At 45.3% G+C, this 22,213-nt stretch overlaps 1 protein-coding gene across 1 annotated transcript; it reads left to right on the top strand.

Moving 5' to 3' along the window:
- The first annotated feature begins 8,715 nt into the window (after positions 1-8,715).
- On the top strand, positions 8,716-18,716 carry SLC26A3 (solute carrier family 26 member 3). The gene is made up of 19 exons (XM_065740930.1): positions 8,716-8,846; positions 9,370-9,509; positions 9,613-9,723; positions 9,808-9,965; positions 10,552-10,716; positions 11,072-11,224; positions 11,594-11,676; positions 12,555-12,702; positions 12,830-12,943; positions 13,057-13,134; positions 13,550-13,645; positions 14,627-14,733; positions 15,125-15,194; positions 15,283-15,375; positions 15,952-16,047; positions 16,754-16,987; positions 17,722-17,776; positions 18,154-18,299; positions 18,570-18,716. Exons 1-19 carry the CDS (start codon positions 8,716-8,718, stop codon positions 18,714-18,716), a joined length of 2,325 nt encoding a protein of 774 aa, XP_065597002.1.
- The last annotated feature ends 3,497 nt before the right edge of the window (positions 18,717-22,213 follow it).

Genomic DNA, 22,213 nt, shown 5'->3' on the forward strand with positions numbered 1-22,213 from the left:
AGCGCAAACATAACTACAAGGAGCTGGTTCTGACTTACTTCTTGAGTATATTCAAATGTTCCATCAGCTATGTAGAAATGTCTACTGCATATTTATTTGTTCAGCTTATTTTTAAAACTACCTCTAATGGTGTTTCAAAATGGATAAGCAAATAAAAATGTTCTCTGCTGGGCTTTAAAGTGGAAATTGGGAACAGTGTCTGGGGCTTGCTTGGGAAACACAGTACTAGTACCTGTTTGGAGACAGCCAACACCAGGCATTGTGTTGGCCATTTGTGACTGCTGCTTGGTGCTGGGTTTGCTTTCATGCTGGTCTGACTTTGCTCTTATTTTACAGAAACTACTTGGGGTCAGTGATTGAAACTCAGGTGGTCATTGCGCTCTTTAAGGATTAGAATAATAGAATCGCAGAATGGTTTGGGCTGCAACAAACATTAAGCCCGCCCAGACCCAATCTCTGCCATGGGCTGGCTGCCCCCACCAGCTCAGGCTGCACAGGGCCTCATCCAACCCGGCCTTGGGCACCTCCAGGGATGGGGCACCCACAGCTTCTCTGGTCAGCTGTGCCAGGGCCCAACTGCCCTCTGAGTGAAAATATGCCCCCAGTTTCTAATCTAGTTCTCATTTCTTTTAGTTCAGAACCATTCCCCTTGTCCTATCACTATCTACCTATGCAAAAAGTTGATTTCTTTCTGTCTTTAAATACTGAAAGGCTGAAATGAAGCTTCCCCAGAGCCCTCCCTCCTCCAGGCTGAACAAGCTGTCCCTCAATCTGCCTATTAGAAGAATCCTGGCTATCCTATGGGAATGCAAGAACAGGGCTGAGGTCATAGACATGACTTGGGGACAGAGTTGTGGACAAACAGTTCAACAGTAGTGACAGTTGGGCAAATGGACCTCTTCTTGCCCACTGACATGAGAGTCAGATCCCCTTCAGCCCTGCACATGCCACAGGAAGAAACTATTCCTCCTTCTGCACCTGCTCCTGCATACTAAGATGGAGAAACCTGCCATGACACCCAGAGGGAGCTGGGACTTTCTGCCTTATTAGCATGTATTCACACAATGGACCTACTCAGTGTCAGCAGGATAGGGCTGTGGTTGGGCCACTGACAAGAGCACCGTGGGTTCCTTGAAATGGGATATACAGAGAGATGGGACATACTCAGGGACAGGACATACTCAGAGAGTGGATATGCATAGGTGCTGTACACAAGTCTGAGGCAGACAGGACACCATGCAATGTCTCTCCCTTAGCCCAGGGATGTATCTAGACTCTCACGTGGCAAGGGTATGCAGATGTCCCACAGACACCTGTTAGCAGGTCCTCCTGGAGCCAGCAGGCACAGGGTGGAGGAGCAGGGCTGAGCCTCCTGCTCCAGCACAGCGCAAGCAAGATTATCTCCACCTGTGCTTTGTTTTCAGATATCAGAACACTCACAACGCTCTCTGTTACACGTACTCGGTGTGCACGCAGCAGCAGAATGATAACTTCCATACCAAAGGACAGATCACAGCTGGCAGCAAGTCCCCTGACTCATCCATCACCGGTGGGAGAAGCTCTGTGGGGCTCTATAACTGAGCATCCTCCCCGTGCTGTGATTTTAGCCCTGTCAAATCTGATCTACTGTGCTGCTATATTCAAGCACAGTGCCAAAATCCAGTTAAACGTTGAATTAATAAGTCTAGTTTCACTGATTGCCTCTGATGCAAGAAATATAAGTGACTCAGATGCTTCATGCAATCAAGAGAGCACTTCAAATAACGACAATAGAACTACTTACGCATTGAGGAAGAAGTGGGAAGTTCATCAGAGAGAAAATAACATTAATATTGGATTAAAATATGATTTTTGCCTTGAAGAACGAGGCTTAATTTTTACTGCTGACGTAGGAGGATGATATTTCCTTGCTGTGGAAAGCAACATGCAGGAGTTTGTTTTTGTGCTCTTTATGGTATATCATATCATCATATGAACAGCCATCAGGACACAATAACTATTCAGTGCATAATAAAAGAGGATTAAAATACAGAAGTCTTGTAAAATAAATATTAATTAAAAATGAGATGTATGTGAATATGATACCAGTTCTTTTACTGGAAATTTCCAGCTATACTGCAAGAAGTGCTGCCGAAACAGCCCAGTGAGCTCCTACTTATCATGTGCTCTCACAAAAGAGTGAAAGCTTCCATGAGCATAGCAGGGTTTTAGCTCTTTCTATGAGGAATTCTCAGGATCATCTGTTTTTCCTTTTCTTTCTTGGAGGTCCTTCATGGTGGTTTCACAGTTTCCCAAAGGTTCCATCCACAGGCTGAGGGCCACGTCCTTGCACTGGAATTGGTCAGAGAAACTGGTACCCACCAGTGGTGCACACCCCAGCTGACTGCCACACTTACTGCTGCTCAAGTAGAGCAGTTTGTACCTGAAGATGGCACTGAGAGGGACATTTGCATGAAGGTTTCACCACAGCTGTACAGCAAGGTGAGCAGCTGGGCAGCATGGGATGGATGGCATGGCCAGAAAGCTGCCCATGAGAACAGAAGCTCTATAAAGCACATGGCAAAGGAAAACATTGGGAAACACGCTTGAAATCTGCACAGGATGATGCTGTCATGCACATTCTTAGCCAGTTAATCTCCCAGTATTGATACTGATGTTTATTTAACACTTACAGAAAGACGTGGAGTTCTTCACGAGACAAGGAAAATGCATCTCCTTTTATGACTCTAGCAGAAATGTTTTCTTCTTTCTCTACGGAAAACAGCTTCTCTCTTCCCACAGTTACGAGCTGCTCAAACAATTTGTTACTAGATTATCTACTACCAGCCACTGTTCCACCCTCCCATTCTAACAGGAGCAGGAGGCAGAACATATGAAGCCCTACAGAGCTCACCTAGCAGATTTTGAGAGCTGTAGTTCTCAGTTCCCATGAAACAAGAGGAAGCTGAGGGTGCTTGATGTTTGGCAAGGGCTCAGCCAGTGATATATGTACAGCATTCAGCTAACCATCTTTCTGGGGCTGCCTGAGAGACAGAGCAATGAGAAATTTCTATTTCTCCCTCTTCTGCTTTTCCTTGGTGTAAAAGGCCACACTTTTCCACTTGGCTGTGGCATTTAGCTGGTGTTTCAGCACCCAGTTTAAAGCCACCAGGGTTTAGCACAGGTGAATTCGTGCAATGTGGGACAGGGACAAACCCACCTTCTGCATGACCCTTGTGCACAAAACCTCTCCTGCATGAACAAGAGGAAACTGTGCTCTTAACAGCACTGCTGCCAACACAAAGTGTTTATTCCCTTCACTGCTTCACAAAGCATCTCATTTCTCTGGTGATTTAGTGGGAGTATTTCTGGAGTAAAGTGCTTACAGTGGTCCTGATGAAGCCAAGGATGTGACTGCTGACTTCAGCAGAGCCAGAAGTCTCCCCTGCACTTGAACCAAGTCCTCAAAAAGCTGTCCTGCTGTTTCACACTGCAGCTTAAACTACCACAAAGAAGGTTGTAGTGCGGTGAGGGTCAGACTCTTTTCCCAGGTAACAGTGATAGGATAAGAATTAATGACTTTATGATGCACCTAGAGGGGATTCAGGGTGGATATGAGGAAACATTTATTCTCAGGAAGAGTGGTGAGGTGCTGGCACAGGCTGCCCAGGAGTGGAGACACCATCCCTGGAGGTGTTCAAGAAAAGGGTCAATGTGGCAGAGTGACATGGTCTAGAGCTGTCACAGGCATGGGCTGATGATTGGACTGGATGATCCTTGTGGTCTTTCCAATCTTAATGACTGTGTGATCATTTCTATGACTCGACGATTCCCTTAATGTACATTGTATACAGAGAACTAAGAATGACCTGAAGCCTTAGAACTGGGTTTAAAGCACTTCTATGATCACACCATATCTGCACTTTGGCAAGGAGAGAGGCCAAAAGCTGTTTAATTATTTTATGGTTTGAGCTGTTCTACATCTTTTCAAATGTTTGTGGTTTTAATGGCAAATGTCATCTCTGTGTCAGCTTTACAAAATGCAGCAAATACCTTAAGCCACGATGGCAGTTATCAAGAGCAGAGGTGTGCTGTCACAGAGAGGGCACTCTGCTCTCCAGGAAATGACCTGGGATCACTAGTGACTGGAAAAGCTTATAGGCTTGGCTGAAAGTGCAGCACAAACTTTCAAAAGCACCTGGGGGCCTCAAAGGGCCTTCAGGAACCCAGAGCATTGGGGTAGAGTGCAGGAAAGAAGCCCTGATTGCATGGGCAGATAGAGCCTGCACCTTGAAGGGATATGTGCTGAGGTTCTGCTCACTCCATCATTTCTTGGTTTAATCATTGACTGAGATGCATAAAAACCCCCTGAAAGCAGCACCTGAGGCTCCTCCTGCTGCACCCCACGTGCCTGTCCAACCCTTGGGAGCACACAGGATGCCCTCCTCATACCATCCCCTTCACCAGGAGAGGAAATCTTTGCCTTCAAGATTAGGACTCTGGTTTCCAGACCAGAGGAGTGCCCTAAGGAGATTAGCACCATACGGCTGTCTCTGTACTCTAGGCACAGAGAATTTTCACTGGGAAACTTTGATGCTAAAGTGTGCTCAGCACCTCAGCACTGAAGGTTTGTTGACGTCCCGAACTTGGACATCCATTGCTGGAATTGCACGCTGAGGCACCAGGATGCTATTTCAGCCCTCTGTCTCCTTAAGAGGTTTCAGATGTCTCAGGGGAGTGCTTGCAAAGTGCTTGCTTGGCCTTGGGGGCCACAGTTCCTCAGTGGACAGTGAAAGGGGAAAAGGATCCTGGAGAGCAGACCGGCCTAGCCCACCTACATCATGCATACATCATGGGATGCCACAGCCTCCAGATCCAGCACTCACAGCTGGCCTCTGGAAATCTCTGTCCTCACCTCTGGAAATCCTTGCCAAGGCTATTTTTGAAAATGGTCCATACATTCCACAATTGTTCCTGGAAAGATGATGCTGAGTCCCTTCAAATACCTGAGAGGAGAGCTCACAGGGGCATGCCTGGCCCCAAGCTGACACACCATCAGCCTTGTTCCCTTACCACAAGTCGTACTCTCCCAGAAATGGAGGGGCTCTGATATCTGGGCTCTGGTCACCACCTCCCAGTATGCCCAACAGAACCCTGGCAGATGCACAGCAGAGGATTGCAACAGGGTCGTTCTTACTCATCTCTATTTTCCTACATTAATCTCTGCAGTCCAATCAGAAGCAGTTCTCCAAACAAAGTTAAGCAATATCCCAGAGAACTTTAAGAAATGACTCTTATCATCCCTCTTGAGAGTAGACTCAATGGTCAAGGCCACAGTGAAATCTTACTTTTCTTGTAAAAGTTAACCGAAGTTAGTTATTAAAGTGCTGCTGGTATTTAGGGAGGCTCTGAAATGAAGAGCAGCACAAGATACCTGTGCTGCCTCTGAACAATACAAGGATATCTTTTTCTATACAATCATCGTGTGGTTTCTTCTGAAGTGCTTCGCAGAAGACAAATCAGGTAAGATTTTGGCTTGTCAGTCAGGATATGGGACACATGAAGTAATGCTTATGAATGAAATGCTTCTAGTCACACACTGCAGTTCTTGTAAAATGTGAGAGGTTCCCTTGTGGAATTTGTTTGAATTTTTCAAATGTTTATACTGTAGAGAAATAGGAGGTATAAGCGTATATACACAGACTGAAAGATGGGGAAAAAAATGTTGACTATTAGTTGTTCTGTTAAAGTGACCAGATTTTGGTGTGCTACTTAGTCAATCTTTAGGAAAAATTAATAAAAGGCAGGAAGCATGTCTCAGCAATATGATATTAAAACATGTATTTCCAATGGCTCACAAATCCAGGAGTTTAGTGGGAGAGCTGGACTTCAGTGTGAGCCGGCTGTGAGCGCAGGATCAGGGGCTGTATGGAATATCACTGAACTAGAACCTTACTTTCGGATTTGCATTTGGATCTAGTCTTGGTCAGTGGGAAGTGAAAGTTATTAGTCTGATAGCTGTGCAGCATGAGCTTGGTCTGTGCCCCTTCTCCCCATGAGTGGATGGACATTCTACACAAGCCATCGGAAGAACTGCACTGATTGGCATCTCCCACACAAGTCCAAAGGCTTAATGATGAGAGCACTCTGGAAAGGCAGTGGGGAATACTGAGCACAGACCTCTCCTTCAGGGGATTTGCAGAGAATGGGATCCTTCACTACACTGGTACTTCTGCAGAATCCATGTTTTCCCCAAAACATCTAAAATAATGGTGCAGAAAGGTAGGGAGCAAGAGGAGAGCAGTACAGACTTTGCTTTGGCAGCCTATGGAAAAAGGGAACAAGATGAGAAAAGCTAGAGGGCAGCTAGAAGCGGTGATCATGGAGCCGTGGCAGGGTGGGTGCAAGAAGTCTCACCTGCCCTGCCTGGAAACAGGTGGAAGGCACTCTCCCAGCCTACTTCAGGCACTCTCAGGCTTGCTGGGCTAAACTTAACTTGGAGAATGCCATATGGCACCACAGTCTCAAAAGCAGACCCATTTCCAAATCCTTCAGATGAGAACTTCCAGGAGATGACCCAAGAATTCTTTTGCAGGGCTCAGCCAAAGCTAGACTCAAAGCTAGACATGAGGAGGGTCACTAAACTAGGGTTTCTATTGGGAAAGGAAAAAAGACATAAAATACTTACACCTTCAACAAGACAAGCACTGATAAAACAAAGAATGTTAGAGGCAGAAGATTTGGACTGAGGAAGGAATCAAGGCTGGGCAAAGGGCAGGGTGACAACCGAAGGTTCATGAAAGCAAAAGCAGCCACTGAACTGAGGAAAATTTGAAATGGAAGAGGAACCCACATACTTCTTTTATTTTTATGGCTTATAATCATTTCAAAGGTTACAAAAACTACACCTTATACCCTACAATGTAATGAATAAAACTGTTCATCAAGTTCCTCTCTGTGATGCGAGGACTGAAGACCTGATACACAGGCTGGGAAACAGAACAGTTCTACAGTCTTTGACTGATGGAACTCCTTCCCAAAAACTTACACACATCGAGGTTTACCAGAGAAAGAACAAAATTAAGCCAGTTTTTCATTTCAATGTTATCCGAGGCAGATGACACCGAGCAGAGGGAGGTACAGTAGTACACAGCTATAGGATCAGAATGTGATTTCTCTGGCCAATTTGAATAGGCAGGATCAGATAATTACCTAAATATGGAATCTTTTTGTGGAAAAATTGTGTATCCACAAAAACAGCATATATGAAAGGTTCATTAGACATTATTTGGGCTCCTTTATATCCATTAATTTCCCTAAGAGGAAACTAAAATCGAATTTTCCTGAAGTAGGACAGTAAAAGGCCCTGAGCTCAAGCAAAGCAGTGAGCTTCAGGGTGGGATTCATGTTTTAATGCAAAAGTTGTCACAGACAAACAGCTTTCCATCTGTTGATTGCAATGCTCACCACCTTCTGCCACTTAGATGTACGTCCTGTGGAACCTGCAAACATTCTGTTCACAGAAGTAGAAGTTAGATATGCACATGGGTTGTGTCAGTGCAATTCAGCCACCATGCCTGAGTAAGGAAAGGGTATCCCATTTGAGGCTACCAGCAAGCAGCAGGGCAAGAAGGATCATTTGTGCTGGGGGAGAGAAAATGCAGAAAAATGCTCTGTTGTCAGTATCATGAGATGCCCAAGAGCAAGTCCCATTGTTCCTCCCTAGATCTTGTACTGTATTAAATATTTCATGGTAGAGATAAATGTTTTTAGGTGACTTTAACATGGGAAGAATGCAAGGCATTGAGGGAAACATAACTGAACACTGAGGACAGCACAGTGACAGAGCCAACTTACAGCTGAAAAATACTCAGTGGTACCAACTGCAGCCAACCTCCCATCTCTGCATGTGTAGCACAGGTGCCAGGAGTCATTCCTGCAGCACAAACTCACCAAAGTGGGTTGGGACAGGGCAGAAGGTAATGGTTAGCTCTGACATTGCAGCAGCTGTTTGTGAGCATGATGCAGAAGCACAGGGCAGCTGAGGCTAGCAGGGCCCGATGGGTCCTCCTGGCCCAACCCCTGCCCCATCAGGGACACCTGGAGCAGAGTGAGCAGGGCCAATAGAGGAGAAGCAGTCCAGACAACCTATGGAAACAAAGAGAACTGGATGTGCATCAATACCATGTTTTTTTTACTACTGGTCCAAGCCCTGCCTCTGAGTGCAGGAGAAGATGGCTAAGCCATGTGTAGGCTCTGCAGTTTCCCCTTGGCTTTGTGGAGATTTCCAGCTCACAGCCTTCCTGCCTGGGCTCGATGCTTCTCCCTGCACCTCAAAGTGAAACCGTTGGGCATCTGCTTGTTTGTTCCTTAAGAAATCAGTCCCTTGAGTGAGAGTCATCGGTGGCAGGCATCTGACTCATGGATAAACAAACTCAAAAGCCATCCAGTCCTCTCCTTGGCTGCATCTTCAGAAAGAAATACTTCATGCTCCAGTGGAACACTGCTCTGCAGTGGGAGGAGAGGGACAAGAGGTCACCTTGGCGGGTGTCTCTCAGCCATCTGTTTTTTGATCTTCAAAGGTGGGAACGCTCAGTTGGGAGTTCAGTCATCTATGCCATGGTTACTCACCTCCTAGTACGCGAGGAGATAATCTTGTGCTTTTATTCAGGTTTTTAATTGACCAACAACAAAGAGAAGTACGCAGCAGTCGTCTTCCTCATCCTTTGAAGAGAAATGGTTGAACCTGTAGGCAACCACTATGTTGTAGCCAGACGAGTGTACTCAGAGAATTCATTTGATGAAGAACATGAGAAATTGCACAGATACCACAAAAACTTCTGGGATCACTTGAAACTATATTTTCGGTAAGATCTTTCTCTTTAACGTGGATCTAAGAAACAACCTGGAATGCAGGTATCAGGTAGCATGCATTCTGTCCTGATAACTTTCATCTCAGATGCCACAAGGCCAGTGAAAACTCATTTTTCTAGAGAATTTCAGTATTTCTTTTCAAAAGAATTTTAGCTGCTGTTGCCTTCAAATTTCCCTGAAGTTGCATCCCAGGCAGCTTGTCTTCTCATGAGCACCTGGAGCACAGCCTCAGCCTCACCCTAGAGGGGTTGGAGGAATCCTGGAGGTCATCACATCCCGCTGGGACCCCAGCTAGTATCACAGGTTGCTCAGGGCCTTGTCTGGTCTCTGGCCAGCTGACCTCGATCTTACCCCCTCTGAATATCCTGTCCATGACTGAAGGTTGGAGCCTGATGCTCTTTAATGTCCCTTCCAACCTAAGCCATGATTCTATGAATACAGGGAGTGTGTCCTGATGTGCTGAGACCCAACTGAGATGTTTCACTGTCGGAGCTGTATCCTCTTGTGTCTTTACAGTTGTTCCCCACAAAGGGTCAAAAAAGTTGCCCTGCGTATGTTTCCTGTCATCTCGTGGCTGCCTGCATACCGCTTCAGGGAGTGGATCCTCAGTGACATCATCTCTGGCATCAACACAGGGCTGGTGTCTGTGCTGCAAGGTAGCTCTGGTAGCTCCACTTTGACACAGCCAGCAGCCCAAGAGGGAGGCTGCTGGTCTGTCCCCTCACACACCTCGCTGTCCCGATGTGTCTGCCCCTATAGGTCTTGCATTTGCTTTGCTGGTGAATGTCCCTCCTGGTTATGGACTCTATGCAGCGTTTTTCCCAGTCCTGGTCTATTTTATCTTTGGCACATCCAGACATATCTCAGTGGGTAAGTGCAGGCACGCCGACCACACTCATCACCAATGACCAAGTGCAGTATTCCCCTGTGGGTCTGATGATGCCCTGTGTGCAGGTCCCTTCCCCGTCCTGAGCCTGATGGTGGGAGGTGTTGTCACCAGGCTGGTCCCCGATGATGCTATTGGAAACGGCACTGCCACCAACACGTCAGCTATAGATGAACAGAGGGTGATGGTAGCTGCATCTGTCACCTTTCTCTCTGGGATTTTTCAGGTTGGTAATTAAGTAGAATCATAGAATATTTCAAGGTGGAAGGGACCCATAAGGATCATCAAGTCCAACTCCTGGCTCCGCACAGGACCACTCAATTATATACTGCCCAGTTTGTGTGTGTGTACCTGCATGTGTACATGAACTGATAGGAATAGCTGGATGGAGGCTGGCCTTAAAATAATGTCATGATAGTGAAGGATTTGGACTTTTCAGAAAAAAAGAAACAGTTCCTTCTTCCTTCCTAATACAGAATTCCTAAAATCTCTTCCTAATCTATTTCTATCTTTATAGTTCATAAAGCACTGGTACCATGTAAACATATAACTCCAGAAAACCTAAGACAAAAGAAGTTTTATTTTAGTTATGAAATAAGAAGAGTAGGATCTAACTGCTGTAGCCTTTACCTTTATCAGTCTTATGCCCCCTATTGCTAAGACTCAAGATTGAGACTGGTGACAGCATTTTCCTTAATCCCTGATGTACGGGATTAGGTGAAGGTGTTACCATTAAATATGAGTCCCTTTATTGCAGAGATTGCTTAAAAGCGCAAGTGAATCCCACTGACATGTGATCATTTGCATTTCAGTTGCTTCTAGGACTTCTCCAGTTTGGATTCATAGTCATTTATTTGTCACACTCATTGATCAGTGGCTTCACGACTGCTGCAGCCATCCATGTCCTGGTGTCTCAGCTGAAGTTCATGCTTCAATTGCCTGTCCCTGGATTTAATAAACCATTCGGCATCATCTATGTAAGTGCAAACTCTTCAGCATTTGATAACGTCCTGAAAACTTGTGGTGTGCACCTGGCTGCATGCCACAAGGCCGCAATAGCAGCACTGGGCATACCAGCAGCCAAGGAGGAGAAACCCAAGAGAAATACATGACACGGCTATTTATATATGGCAAATCTTTACATTTCTCACCAGATGTCAAGTTACACCCTGCTAGGAAAGTTAGGGAGCATGTTAGAATCATAGAATCCTTAGACTTGGAAGAGACCCTTAAAGGCCATCTAGTCCAACTCCCCTGCAGTGAGCAGGGACACCACAGCTAGAGCAGGATGCTGTTAGCTGAAAAGCACTGTGTTTCTTACTGATGTTGCAGACTCTGGAGAGTGTGTTCAGCCAGATCACTGACACCAACATCGCCGACCTCGTCACCTCCCTTCTTGTCTTGATCATCGTGTTTGTGGTGAAAGAGATAAATGATCGCTACAAAGCAAAGCTACCCACACCTATCCCCATTGAGCTCATTGTGGTAATGACCTCTCCTCTGATTCCATGACCACTCCGTGGAGAACGGTGCTTTTTGGGGTTGGCACTGCTCCAGGCTGTGCCTGAGGTGCAATGGGTGGGGACCACAATGGGGCAGCCCCACAGCCTGCTGCTATTCTCTGCTGCCAGAGGGATGTTCTGAGGCACTCAGTGTGGGATTTGTGAGCATGAAACCATCCTATAAAGTGGTTTGGGAATTAAGTCTGAACACATCATGCATGTGCGGAGCTGGGCACTGGTTTTGAGGCTGGGGTGTATGTGGGAGAGGGGAGGAAACAATTCTTCGTGGTTTCTCCATCCACTTATTTGAATGTTCCTAATGGATGTGGGCTTCTTTTTTTTAATCTTTCAGACTGTCTTAGCAGCACTGATCTCCCATTTTGTTAAATTTGAAGAAAAATTTAATGTTGCTGTCGTGGGGAAACTAGAAGAAGGGTAAGTGGTTTGCTTACAGTTTGCCTGTGGACTAAAACGTTCTCTCCAGTTTGTCAGTGCTAAATGTGTTCAGTTTTTTTTACCAAAATCACCTACCTCATCTTCTGCTCCTCATGAGGCCCCCATGTCCGCTCCTCTATGACAGTTGGACTAGGTGGTCTTGTCTTTTCCAACCTTACTGATTCCATGATTCCACATATGGAGGATACCTGTATATGTAGAGTATATCCATTATACAGAATATATCCAGGTATAGCAGAATTTTGGCATGAAGACTTAATAAGCACACAGTGAAGCAGAGAGGCAGGAGGGCAGCCATTTACTCACCAGGGCACTCAGCACCTGTAGCCCCTGTGCATTAGTGGATGAGGTTTGCAAGACAGCCATTTCTGCTCAAAACTCTGTTCTCCAGATTTCAGTTCACTGGAAAACAAAACAAAACAAAGCAAACCTGAGAAACTCTTCCCAGGATCTGCAAAAGCCCCTGAGCCAAGAAGCAGGACACAGCAAAGCTAAAGTACATAGAAGATAACCTGAGAGTAACGTGGCTTAGTACACGTTTGTTTAGCTGCCTAAAGTGCTTTAGTGAATTACACAGGGATTTTTTAAACCCACACATAGTTGGAAGGCAGAACTGTGCGAGCAGTTCAGACAAGATAAGCTGTGACTGATCCTGGCCAGCTAATGGGAACTGCTGAGATATCAGCTGAGATGAGTGCAGATGGAGAGTCCCTGTCCTAATCAAGGATTCCTCAAAGTGTTACAGGTTCAGGTTTGTAATTACATGTTGCACCTCTCCAAAGCACTCAGCTTTGAACCTGCTGGGCAGGTCATCTCCTTACACACATCCTTAAAGAGCAGAGATTTTTGTCTTCCAGATTCCAAGCTCCTGTTGCACCTGATGCAGGCATTATGCAAAATTGTGTTGGGGATGGCATCTCCATTGCAATTGTTGGATTTGCAGTAGCCTTCTCCGTGGCTAAAGTGTATTCCATCAAGCACGACTACCCGATAGATGGAAACCAGGTAGGGCAAAGACACAGCACAGTGCATCTGCTAATGGGAAATAGGTCATTTTAGGAATGCATTGTCTTGAATGCATTCTTGTCTTCAGGAATGCTTTTAAGAAAGGACTTTTTTTGCTTTATTCCAGGAGCTAATTGCCTTTGGACTGGGTAATATATTAGGTGGATCATTCAAAGGATTTGCCTCCAGTACAGCTTTGTCAAGATCAGGTGTGCAGGAGAGCACGGGAGGCAAAACTCAGGTATAGAAGACAACAGATCCTGGTGGCACTTAATACGAGGAAGGTCTCTTTCTTCCTTGCTGACTCTATTGCCTCCAGGCACCTATTCATGGTGGAATTGTTCTTTCATGCAGATTGCTGGTATTATCTCTGCTATCATCGTCTTGATTGTCATCTTGGCGATTGGGTTTCTTTTGGCACCATTACAAAAGGTATTCACTAGTTTTACCCCATGCTTCCTCCTGCTGGAGACGTCATCATGATTGTTCATGGTCTTCAGAAGGAGACAAACAGTATTTTTGCAAAACTCGGTTCTTTCTCACAGATTATGACTCCACTATATGGGGTCAAAGGGAAGGTGGGTGCCCCACACCAAATATTATAGCACCAGCTTTCTTGTGCCAGAATTGACTGGGCTTTGCAGCTCCAGGTCAGATACCTGTTGCACCACAGCTGGTGAGGTTGCAGAACAGGCAGTGCACCCCGGCCCATAGCAGTACTACATCACTGGCAGGTGCCTGGCCTTTCAGATGCAATTTGGTCCTGATTGTATGATGTCTTAAGCCATAATGATCAATGCATGCTTTGTTTGCTTCAAAACTGAGTACGTTTTGCTCTTCTCAACAGTCAGTCCTTGCATCCTTGGCTCTTGGCAACTTGAAGGGAATGCTCATGCAGTTCAGAGAAGTAGGCGTCCTGTGGAGGAAGGACAAGTATGACTGTGTAAGTTGAGTCCCTCACACACTCAGGAATGAAGCTCTATGGAAAATTCACCCATTATGTGAACATGCTTAAAGGTTATCTTTATTTTCTTACATGCCCTACTTCTCTGCATGGGAACAGTATGTGCCTTTTTAATCTTGTACTCTTTGCTCATGTTTTCCTTTTTATCCCACCTATTCGGTGTCAGCTCTGTTCACCTCTCTTGGGGACATTCATTTCCATCCACTTTATCAAAACATATTAAAATACAGTTCACTGTATGAAGTCAAATATAGAAGGAAGTCACAGAAAACATTTAAATACCTACTGCACTGGCTTCAGGGACATTCTCCCCTTTCATACCCTTCTGCAGTACAACAGGTGGAAGTTACTCAGCAAATCCCAAGAGCAGCACATAGCTTGAAAGACTTGCTCCCAACAGAAGAACTCATGGCTGGAGGTCAGGGCTTCCTAACTCTTGCATTCAGAAGATACAGACTCTTGCCTCTTTCATCAGACAATTCCTTCAGTTCCTGAATTGATTCATGCCTCAGTTTTCCCAGCTACAAAACAGTCTTTCACTAAGTGAAAGTGTGCTTTGAGAACTGCAGTTAAAATGCTCATTATTTAGTCATGTGTGTTTATCAATCAAGTTCATTCTCAGCAGGTCATTTTGCCTGCTTCGATGTCCAAAGCCTGTTTACAGCTCTCAGCTTTACCAGAATGCTAATTTCCTGGTAAGCTTGCCTTTCTGTTGGATTTTTATTGAACATTTTATGAAACACCTATGGAAGATTCACACTTCCATGGTGCTAGTTGATGAGACTGGCTCTATTTTACTAGATAAATACCTATGAAAGATGAAATCACTTTAAGAAAAGGCACTTGGAAATCTTGGATCAGACTTAAGAAGGCAGCTCAGAGGCAGCAGCTCCCATGCTGGGCTCATGGTTGGGGTCCCACTCCCTCGCATACCTGCTGACAACCACCTGCTCTTTGCAGATGATCTGGGTGGTGACCTTCTTGGCGGCTGTTTTCCTGGGCCTGGACATCGGGCTGGCAACTGCTGTGGCATTCGAACTGCTGACTGTGGTGATCCGCTCCCAGATGTGAGTACTGCTTGGGTGCGATGACACAGCATTGCTGGGCCTCCTGTCATCAATTAACTCCCTCTGTACAGACAGATCAACAGCCCCGTGCCATGGTCTGTCCAGCACATGTATGTGGGCAGGCCAGTTATGTGCAGGGATCCCTGGCTGTGAGGTTCTGCTCTGTGTGCTTGTCCACGTGCTGTCAGCATCCTCCCATAGGAGCAAAACCATCCAGCTGTTTCCCTGCTCACATGTAGCCAGGGCCACTCCAGGGCACTGTAGGCAGGGTCTGAGCTTTGCTAAGGTCTCCACCCTACCAGAACTATGCAACAAACCAAAGACAACTCCGGCTGTCCCTTCCAGTGGGTTTCAGAACAGGGCACAAATAGCTGTGTGTGTTTGTTTGCAGCCCGAGCTGCACCACTTTGGCAAATGTTGGGAGAAGCAACATCTACAGGAACAGGAAGGATTACACCGATGTAAGGAACCTCCCATCTCTTTTCTCATCTGCTGCATTCACATTTCTGTAACAGATGCCATGACCAATATTTTTTCTTTGCATGACAGATCTATGAGCCAGAGGGAGTGAAGATCTTCAAATGTTCATCTCCTATCTTCTTTGCTAATATTGAATTCTTCAAAGAGAAACTCATCTCTGCTGTAAGTGACTGGGGCAGTCATTCTGAACAGATGAATTGTGTGATACTTTGAAGGCTGAATACAATTCCACAATAATTAGTATGCGTGCAGTTTGGCCCTAGTTCAAAGTTGAATTTTTCATGAATTACTCAAATGTCATTTTCACAACTGTAATCCCACATGTACATACCGAACTCTGAGAAGGAGAGCAGACTGACTGGTGCTGAACAACACCCTGGACACTGTCTGTAGTGGCAGAGAAAGGCTGGGGAGAGTCTGGTGAGCAGCTGCACAAAAGGCAGCGAGGTTTTGGAGAAAAACAGCTCAAAAAAGCATTGCTGAAATGTTTAAAGGTAGTGAAGTCTCAAAGTAGTTCAGGAATAGAAAACAATACCTTTTCTAAATGAACTCTGTACCTGAGACTTTAAGGTCTCACACTTCATTCAGCTAAGGATATTTGTTCATTTATTTTTTGCCTGCATCATCTTTATCCAAGGCATTACATGTCCTTCCTAGCCTCATCATTACAATTGTTTGATAAGGTACTGGAATTTTTGGCTTGACCTGAAGAACTATTCAACATTACTGTTTCTACAGGTGGGATTCAACCCACTCAGAGTCCTGAGGAAACGCAACAAAGCACTGAGAAAGATTAGAAAGATGCTGAAGAAAGGAGAGCTGCAAGTGACACCTGTATGTAAGGCAGCCCCACTGGGAGCAGGCAGGGTGGGCAGGGTGGGCACAGAACTGGGGAATTTAGCAGCTAGCTCCCTGGCTCAGAGTGCAGAGAGTGGTTCACAGCCTGAGATGGCCTTGGAGGCACTCAGGGCTGGGTTGGATGGGGTCCTGGCTCCTGATTTGGTGGGTGGTGTCCCTGTCCACAGCAGGGGATTGGGACAGGGTGGGCTCTAAGATCCCTTCCAACCCAAACCATTCAATGATTTCAAAAATAGGGTTTTAAGTGGCTCCCACAGTCAAAAATCCTGCATGCTTTTTGTAGACTTGTTCCAAAACTACTGAATCAAATCATATCTGACCACTGACGTCAGGGAAGATAACATTCTTCTGGAAAAGACAATCATTAACGGATTCCAATGACGATTAAATGATTGGTTAGGGGAAAGCCAACATTTCAAAGCTCCTCCGAATGAGGGAGAGGCAGAATTTTTCCAGTGTAAAGTGCAGGTGCTCCACCTCACAGGCATTTGGGGGACACAGGTTAGCAGTATGGTGATGATGGGTTGACGATTGGACTAGAAGACCATAGCAGTCTTTTCCAACCTTAATGATTGCACAATTCTATGTCAGCCTCATGCTACCACCACCCTTGCTCTTCCTTACAATGCACTTCCAACCCAGACAAAAGCATTAACTGTGGCACTTGCCTCTGCCATCACAGAAAGGCTTGATATGCGTGGCTCACCATACACTGGAGTCGGATGATGAATTAGACAACAACAGGATGGAGGAACTGGACCAGCCCACTGACATGGCAGACTTGCCCATTCAGATCAACTGGGACGCTGAGCTGCCCCCTGGCATCATTGTACCCCGGGTTGACATCCACAGCATTGTGCTGGACTTCTCGGCAGTGTCCTTCCTTGATTTTTCTGCCATGAGAGTCCTCCAAAAGGTAGTTCCAACTGACAATACAGACAGTGATCACACAAAAGAAAAACACAGATCTGATGTGCTGCACAGAGGTACTTCCCTATGGATGGGAAGGCAGTAGCAATCTTTGAATTTATGTGAATTCAGATCTACATTTTCCATAGAAATTGATCAAATAATTAATTTTCTTGGAATTAGAGCATTGGGAAGGTTTGCAGAAATGCATTTATGCAGTATGGCTTTAAATGTGGGGTTGGGAGCAGGAGTACCATAGTTTCATTTCAGCTTCTGCTTTCCAGGGCAGTCCTGAACAAAGCAACAAGGACAATATTTTCCAATAGTAATATTTAAAGTTAGCTATCTAGATCCGTATTACATGGGCCAATCTATTTCCATAAGAACTAAATACTCACTGAGTACAACAGGAATAGTAGTTTTGCTTGAATTGCTAATTAGAAAAGTTTTCACAGAAGTTTTGGAGTTTCAGTTTCACATAAAGCCATACAGTTTATGAAAGATCATCTTTTTCACTCAGGGTGCAATGTATTTAATACTGCCCCATTTCAAAGAGACCATTTCTCCCCGTCCACAGCCATTGAAGGGCCGTTCTTCCTCCACACGCAGTGGAGTTTGACATTAGAGATGCCTGCCATTATTAAAAATACAATCAATATTTTAAATTGCTCTGGGTAATCTTAATGGCTGATATCAGCAGAATTATCAGTTTCTAAATGGTGCCTGTTTCCGGTTTAACAGACTTTGAAAGAGTTTGTCCGGATCGATATCGACATTTACATTGCAGGGGCACATGGTGAGTACTTGCATCTCTGTCAGCCTCTCCACGGCTGCTCCAGTCCCAGTAATTCCTCCTGTGTTGCCCTGCTGCTTTCCCCATTCCTTGAGCAGGGCTGGGGGATACCCCAGCTCTACCTCACTATCCTGGGTAACAAAACAGCTTAATCTCCCACTGCTCTCCAGCTCCCTTCTGCCTGGCCCCAAGCAAGGCAGGGCCAACAGAGCTGGCATCCCACTCTCCACACTGACACAGAGGAACCCATCTGCTCTAGTCAATAAAAATGGGCACCTTACCAGATATCACTATGTTTACTCCACAGACACTCAGTGGATATCTTTTGGCACCGCCAGGGCCTGCAGGTGACTTTATCCTTGGATTTTGTTCCCCTGCAGAGGGCTTCCTGGAGAAGCTGGAGAGGTGTGCTTTTTTTGATGAGGAGATCAAGCCGTCCATGTTCTTCCTCACCATTCATGATGCAGTTTTACACATTTTGCTGCAGAAGGACATAGCCAGCTCCCCAAAATTAAAACTTGCTGAGGTAATGCTACAGTTTTCATCTTTTTCTGCTTTAGTGCCTCTAAGTTACCCACAGGCAGCTGACAGCGCTCTGTATATCCAGCCATACGCACTATGCTGCCTGTATCTTCAGAAAAAGGTTAAAGTTCAGCCGCCCCTGACAAACTGGGAGAGTGAGAGTCCAAGAAAAGGAGTGAATAACTCCCAGTGGAGATGGGCTGGCTGTGGGTTTCTCTTGGAGGAGGCTCTAAGGGTATCCATTCCTAACCCCAAGCTCACGTGTCTATTGCAGAAGAGGAGCAGCAATGACTGTGTCATCACCACCAGCAATGGACTGCGCAGTCGGGAGAGAACGGTAAGGTCCTGCCTCCCCAAATACCACTCCAGCCCTGGGAGCCTAGGTAACGTGGGCACCAAAAGCTGCGTGCAGGAACTGTGAGGTCAGATCCCAAACACATCTTCGTTGCTGAGCCCCTGTGTTAGCCCAGGGCAGAAAGCATCCAGATTGGTGTGATTTGACTTGAGACAAAAAGATACAGGAGTAAGAAGTGCAGGGCTCTGCTGGCAGGAGTGGTCTGCAAGGAGAAGGCTTCCTCTGTGGGTCTCCACGGAGCCTCTGGTGCAGTGTCCACAGGGCAGAGATCCACCATTAGTCCCATTTCTACCACTGTCCCAGGCAGAAGGGGAGAGTGGAGGTGTGTGGGGAGAAGGTGTGAAAGCTATCAGACAACAGCCTTCCTGCACAAATGCTTTAGCTTACACGCCACTCACCAGTGAGTCCCTACCCTGAATATTCCTTACTTAGGATGACATTTACTTCCCTTTTTTTCCTTTCTTTTTTTTTTCTACAGATTTCAGCAGAAACGAAATTTTAGATTTTCTAAACATAATATCCTCCATCAACTCAACATTGCTTCCAGAACAGGAAGGCACACACAGTGATGAGAGCACAAAGACTGGTAGATGTTTTCATCTCCCTTAAGTAGGATTTACTACAGATGATGATGTTCCAAATTTTGGAATGGATTTGTTAGTGTCTCTGTATATATATAGATATATTTATGTACATACACAAAGGCTAAAATCACCAGGATTTCTATTTCACACCTTGCTGACAGCCTACCCACACAGCTACAGAAGCAAGCAGCTTTGGCCCTACTTGCGTATGCTTGTACATATATCCACATTATTCTGACAGTTTGTAGGCAACCTGTACAGCTACCAAAGAACATATGAATATCTGAAATCCTTTAATTTATAGTCTATTAGTTGGGAGTGACATATCTTCAGCTTGTATATAACTTGTATATAGACTTCTAGATGGTTTACACAATACCTGCTCGATTGAGTTATTAAACTTATTCTCAGCACACAGCCATGCACACAGTGTGTGTACACAGTGACTGTTGTAACTACTGTGAAACATGACAGTTCAGTAAAGATGCACAGCATATTCAGATCCAAACACAACTCATCTACACGCTTTGGGATGCTATGAACTTATGCTGGTAACTCTCCATTGCTGGTTGCATTTGTCAGTACACCAAGAAGGCAGCTCATTGTCAGTCTGAGCTCTTGCTGTAACAAAGTTTACAGTGGTTTGAAAATACAGAATCCAGGCTTATCTGAAGAAATCTGCAATGAAACCAAGCTGGGAGGTAACATTAAAGTGAGGCAGCTCCAAATACAACCAGAAGATAACACAAAACTCAGGAGGCTGTGAATACTGAAAGGAAGAGGGGACTGTGAAGACTGATGTCTGAATGTCACTGAATTGCCTTTCCAACACAACCTTCAAAGAAACATAGACCGCACCAGAACAGGGCTTGTTTTCTGGCAGAATGAGAAAGGAATCGTGCTACTGCTCTACATGCGGGTGAGGTTTCACTCTGAATGTCAGTACTGAGCTCTCCTGTTCCAGATGGGTGAAGTCAAACTGCCACTAAATAGGAGAGGAGCTGTGGGCATCCCTGTGGAGCGAGTATTCAAGGGCTGACTGAAAGAGCTACGGAGTATAACCAGGGATCGAAACAGAAGAAAACCTATGCAAGACTGAAAGTATTACTGCCATATGAAGGTTAAAAAAAAAAAAAGCTACAAACTGCCCAAAGACAAGCTTTGGCTAGTGATTAGGGAAGGGAGTTCCTAATTTTCACACTGGTGAGATTCAAGAACATCCTTTGTAGTCAGAAAAAGAGAAGCAAAACCCCCTAAAGTGCTTAATGTAATGATGAGAGCCTCAATTCCCATTGTACAGGTGTTGGTGGGAGCTACTTTGTCCCCCCCAAGCACCAGGCTCACAGACAACACCTAATAAAACTCCATAGGCTGGAACATATTCACATCTATTTAAAATTGCTCATTTTTGCTCTTCTACTGTTTTAAACACTTAAGAGGTAAGTTCTACTGTGAAACGTTACTACATAAAAACTGGAAATCTTCCAGCCCACTGTCACACACCTCCCTCCTTCCATTAATGGAGGTGTATTGCACTCTGTCCTATTTGCACTGAAGAGTCTCTTGCATCGTTGCTGAAATGATGGACAGAAGTACCAGGAGGACTGAGCTGACCCAGCAGCTCCTGCTGCCACCCTGCCTGCACGGTTGGGGACACATTGCATTTTTTTGGGTCTCTCGAGCTCATACAGAATTGAAAACAATGAAAGAAAAAATGCACCATATTCAGAAAATAAGGAGGTTCAATTCAGAATGGGAAATGCCCCTAAGGCCACAAAGCCTTGTGGCTAAGTCAAGACTGAGAGGAGCTTCAAACTTGGTTATTCACACCCACGTGGCCCACGGAAACTCAGCTGATGGAGCTCATAAGCAGCGTGATGGTAACACACCCGAGCAGCATGCTCAGGGGAAGCACTATTACCATATCAAGATGATTTAGCAGTGGCTAAGAATTGCTTTCACAAGAGTAGAACAGGGAAAGCACAACTTGTGTAACACTGACACCTCCTTTAGAAATGTAGTCAAGATGAAAACAAACATGTAGCTTTGCACAATACTGCACTGGAACTTGGAGAGTGGTAGAAGGAAAAAGTTCAGACTCACTTTCTATACACTCAGTATTAAGTTACAATTGCATAGTCCCCCAGTTTCTAAGGTTCGGCAGGACTTTCCAGTGTGAACACGCACGGGTTTTGTCAGCAACACTGCAGCAGATCCAGAGGGAAGCAGCACAACACCCAACACAAGTTCAGCAGAGCAGCAAGCGCTGCAAGGTGAGAGCTGTGCTCAGCTGCAATCCTCAGAGAAGGCATTTCCAACAGGCTGCTCCGGCGTGTGCTCGTCCCTCCCCAGCACAGCACACAGACAGGCTCTCTCTGTTGCTGTGTGGGCAAACTCCAATATGAAGTAAACACCAGTTACTTCCACTTCACTTTTAAACAAACCAAGATCGTCGTTCCTTTGAGAGCAGTCAGTGAAAAGGGGGAAGCTCTGTACAGAATGGATGCATAATTCTCTTGGATTGAACCTAGAACAGATCTCACATTTCATTTTCGTTTCTTAAAAGGACAAGAAAAACATCACATAACACATGTAGGCACCAACCTTTATGTTATCAGCATCCCACAGCAAACACAAACCAACAAAGTCCTCGTTCCCTATAGTGCCATGATCAGAGGGACATTCTATGTGCCATCAGAACTGCCTTAGAACTAAAGATCTCCTTCACAACACCCCAGGAGCAAGACTGCTGTCACTGACAGAAACACTCAGAACAAAATCAACATAACTCAAATGTTTGTCTTTAAAGAAGTTACCGCTGGGAACCCAGGGGATTCAAAGGTACTTCCAGCCACTTCTAACATCATTAATCATACAATGAAACACTGCAGATGCAATTTCTGAACCTCAAGTGGAAACTACCAGGTATTTCAAAACAAAAAATCCCTCAAAGAACCATAAACAAAGATTGTTAATGTA

The sequence above is a fragment of the Cyrtonyx montezumae genome, unplaced genomic scaffold (genome assembly GCF_038088225.1).
Source record: "Cyrtonyx montezumae isolate F1298 unplaced genomic scaffold, pur_monq_1.0 scaffold_3, whole genome shotgun sequence".
NCBI classification, from domain to species: Eukaryota; Metazoa; Chordata; class Aves; order Galliformes; family Odontophoridae; genus Cyrtonyx; species Cyrtonyx montezumae.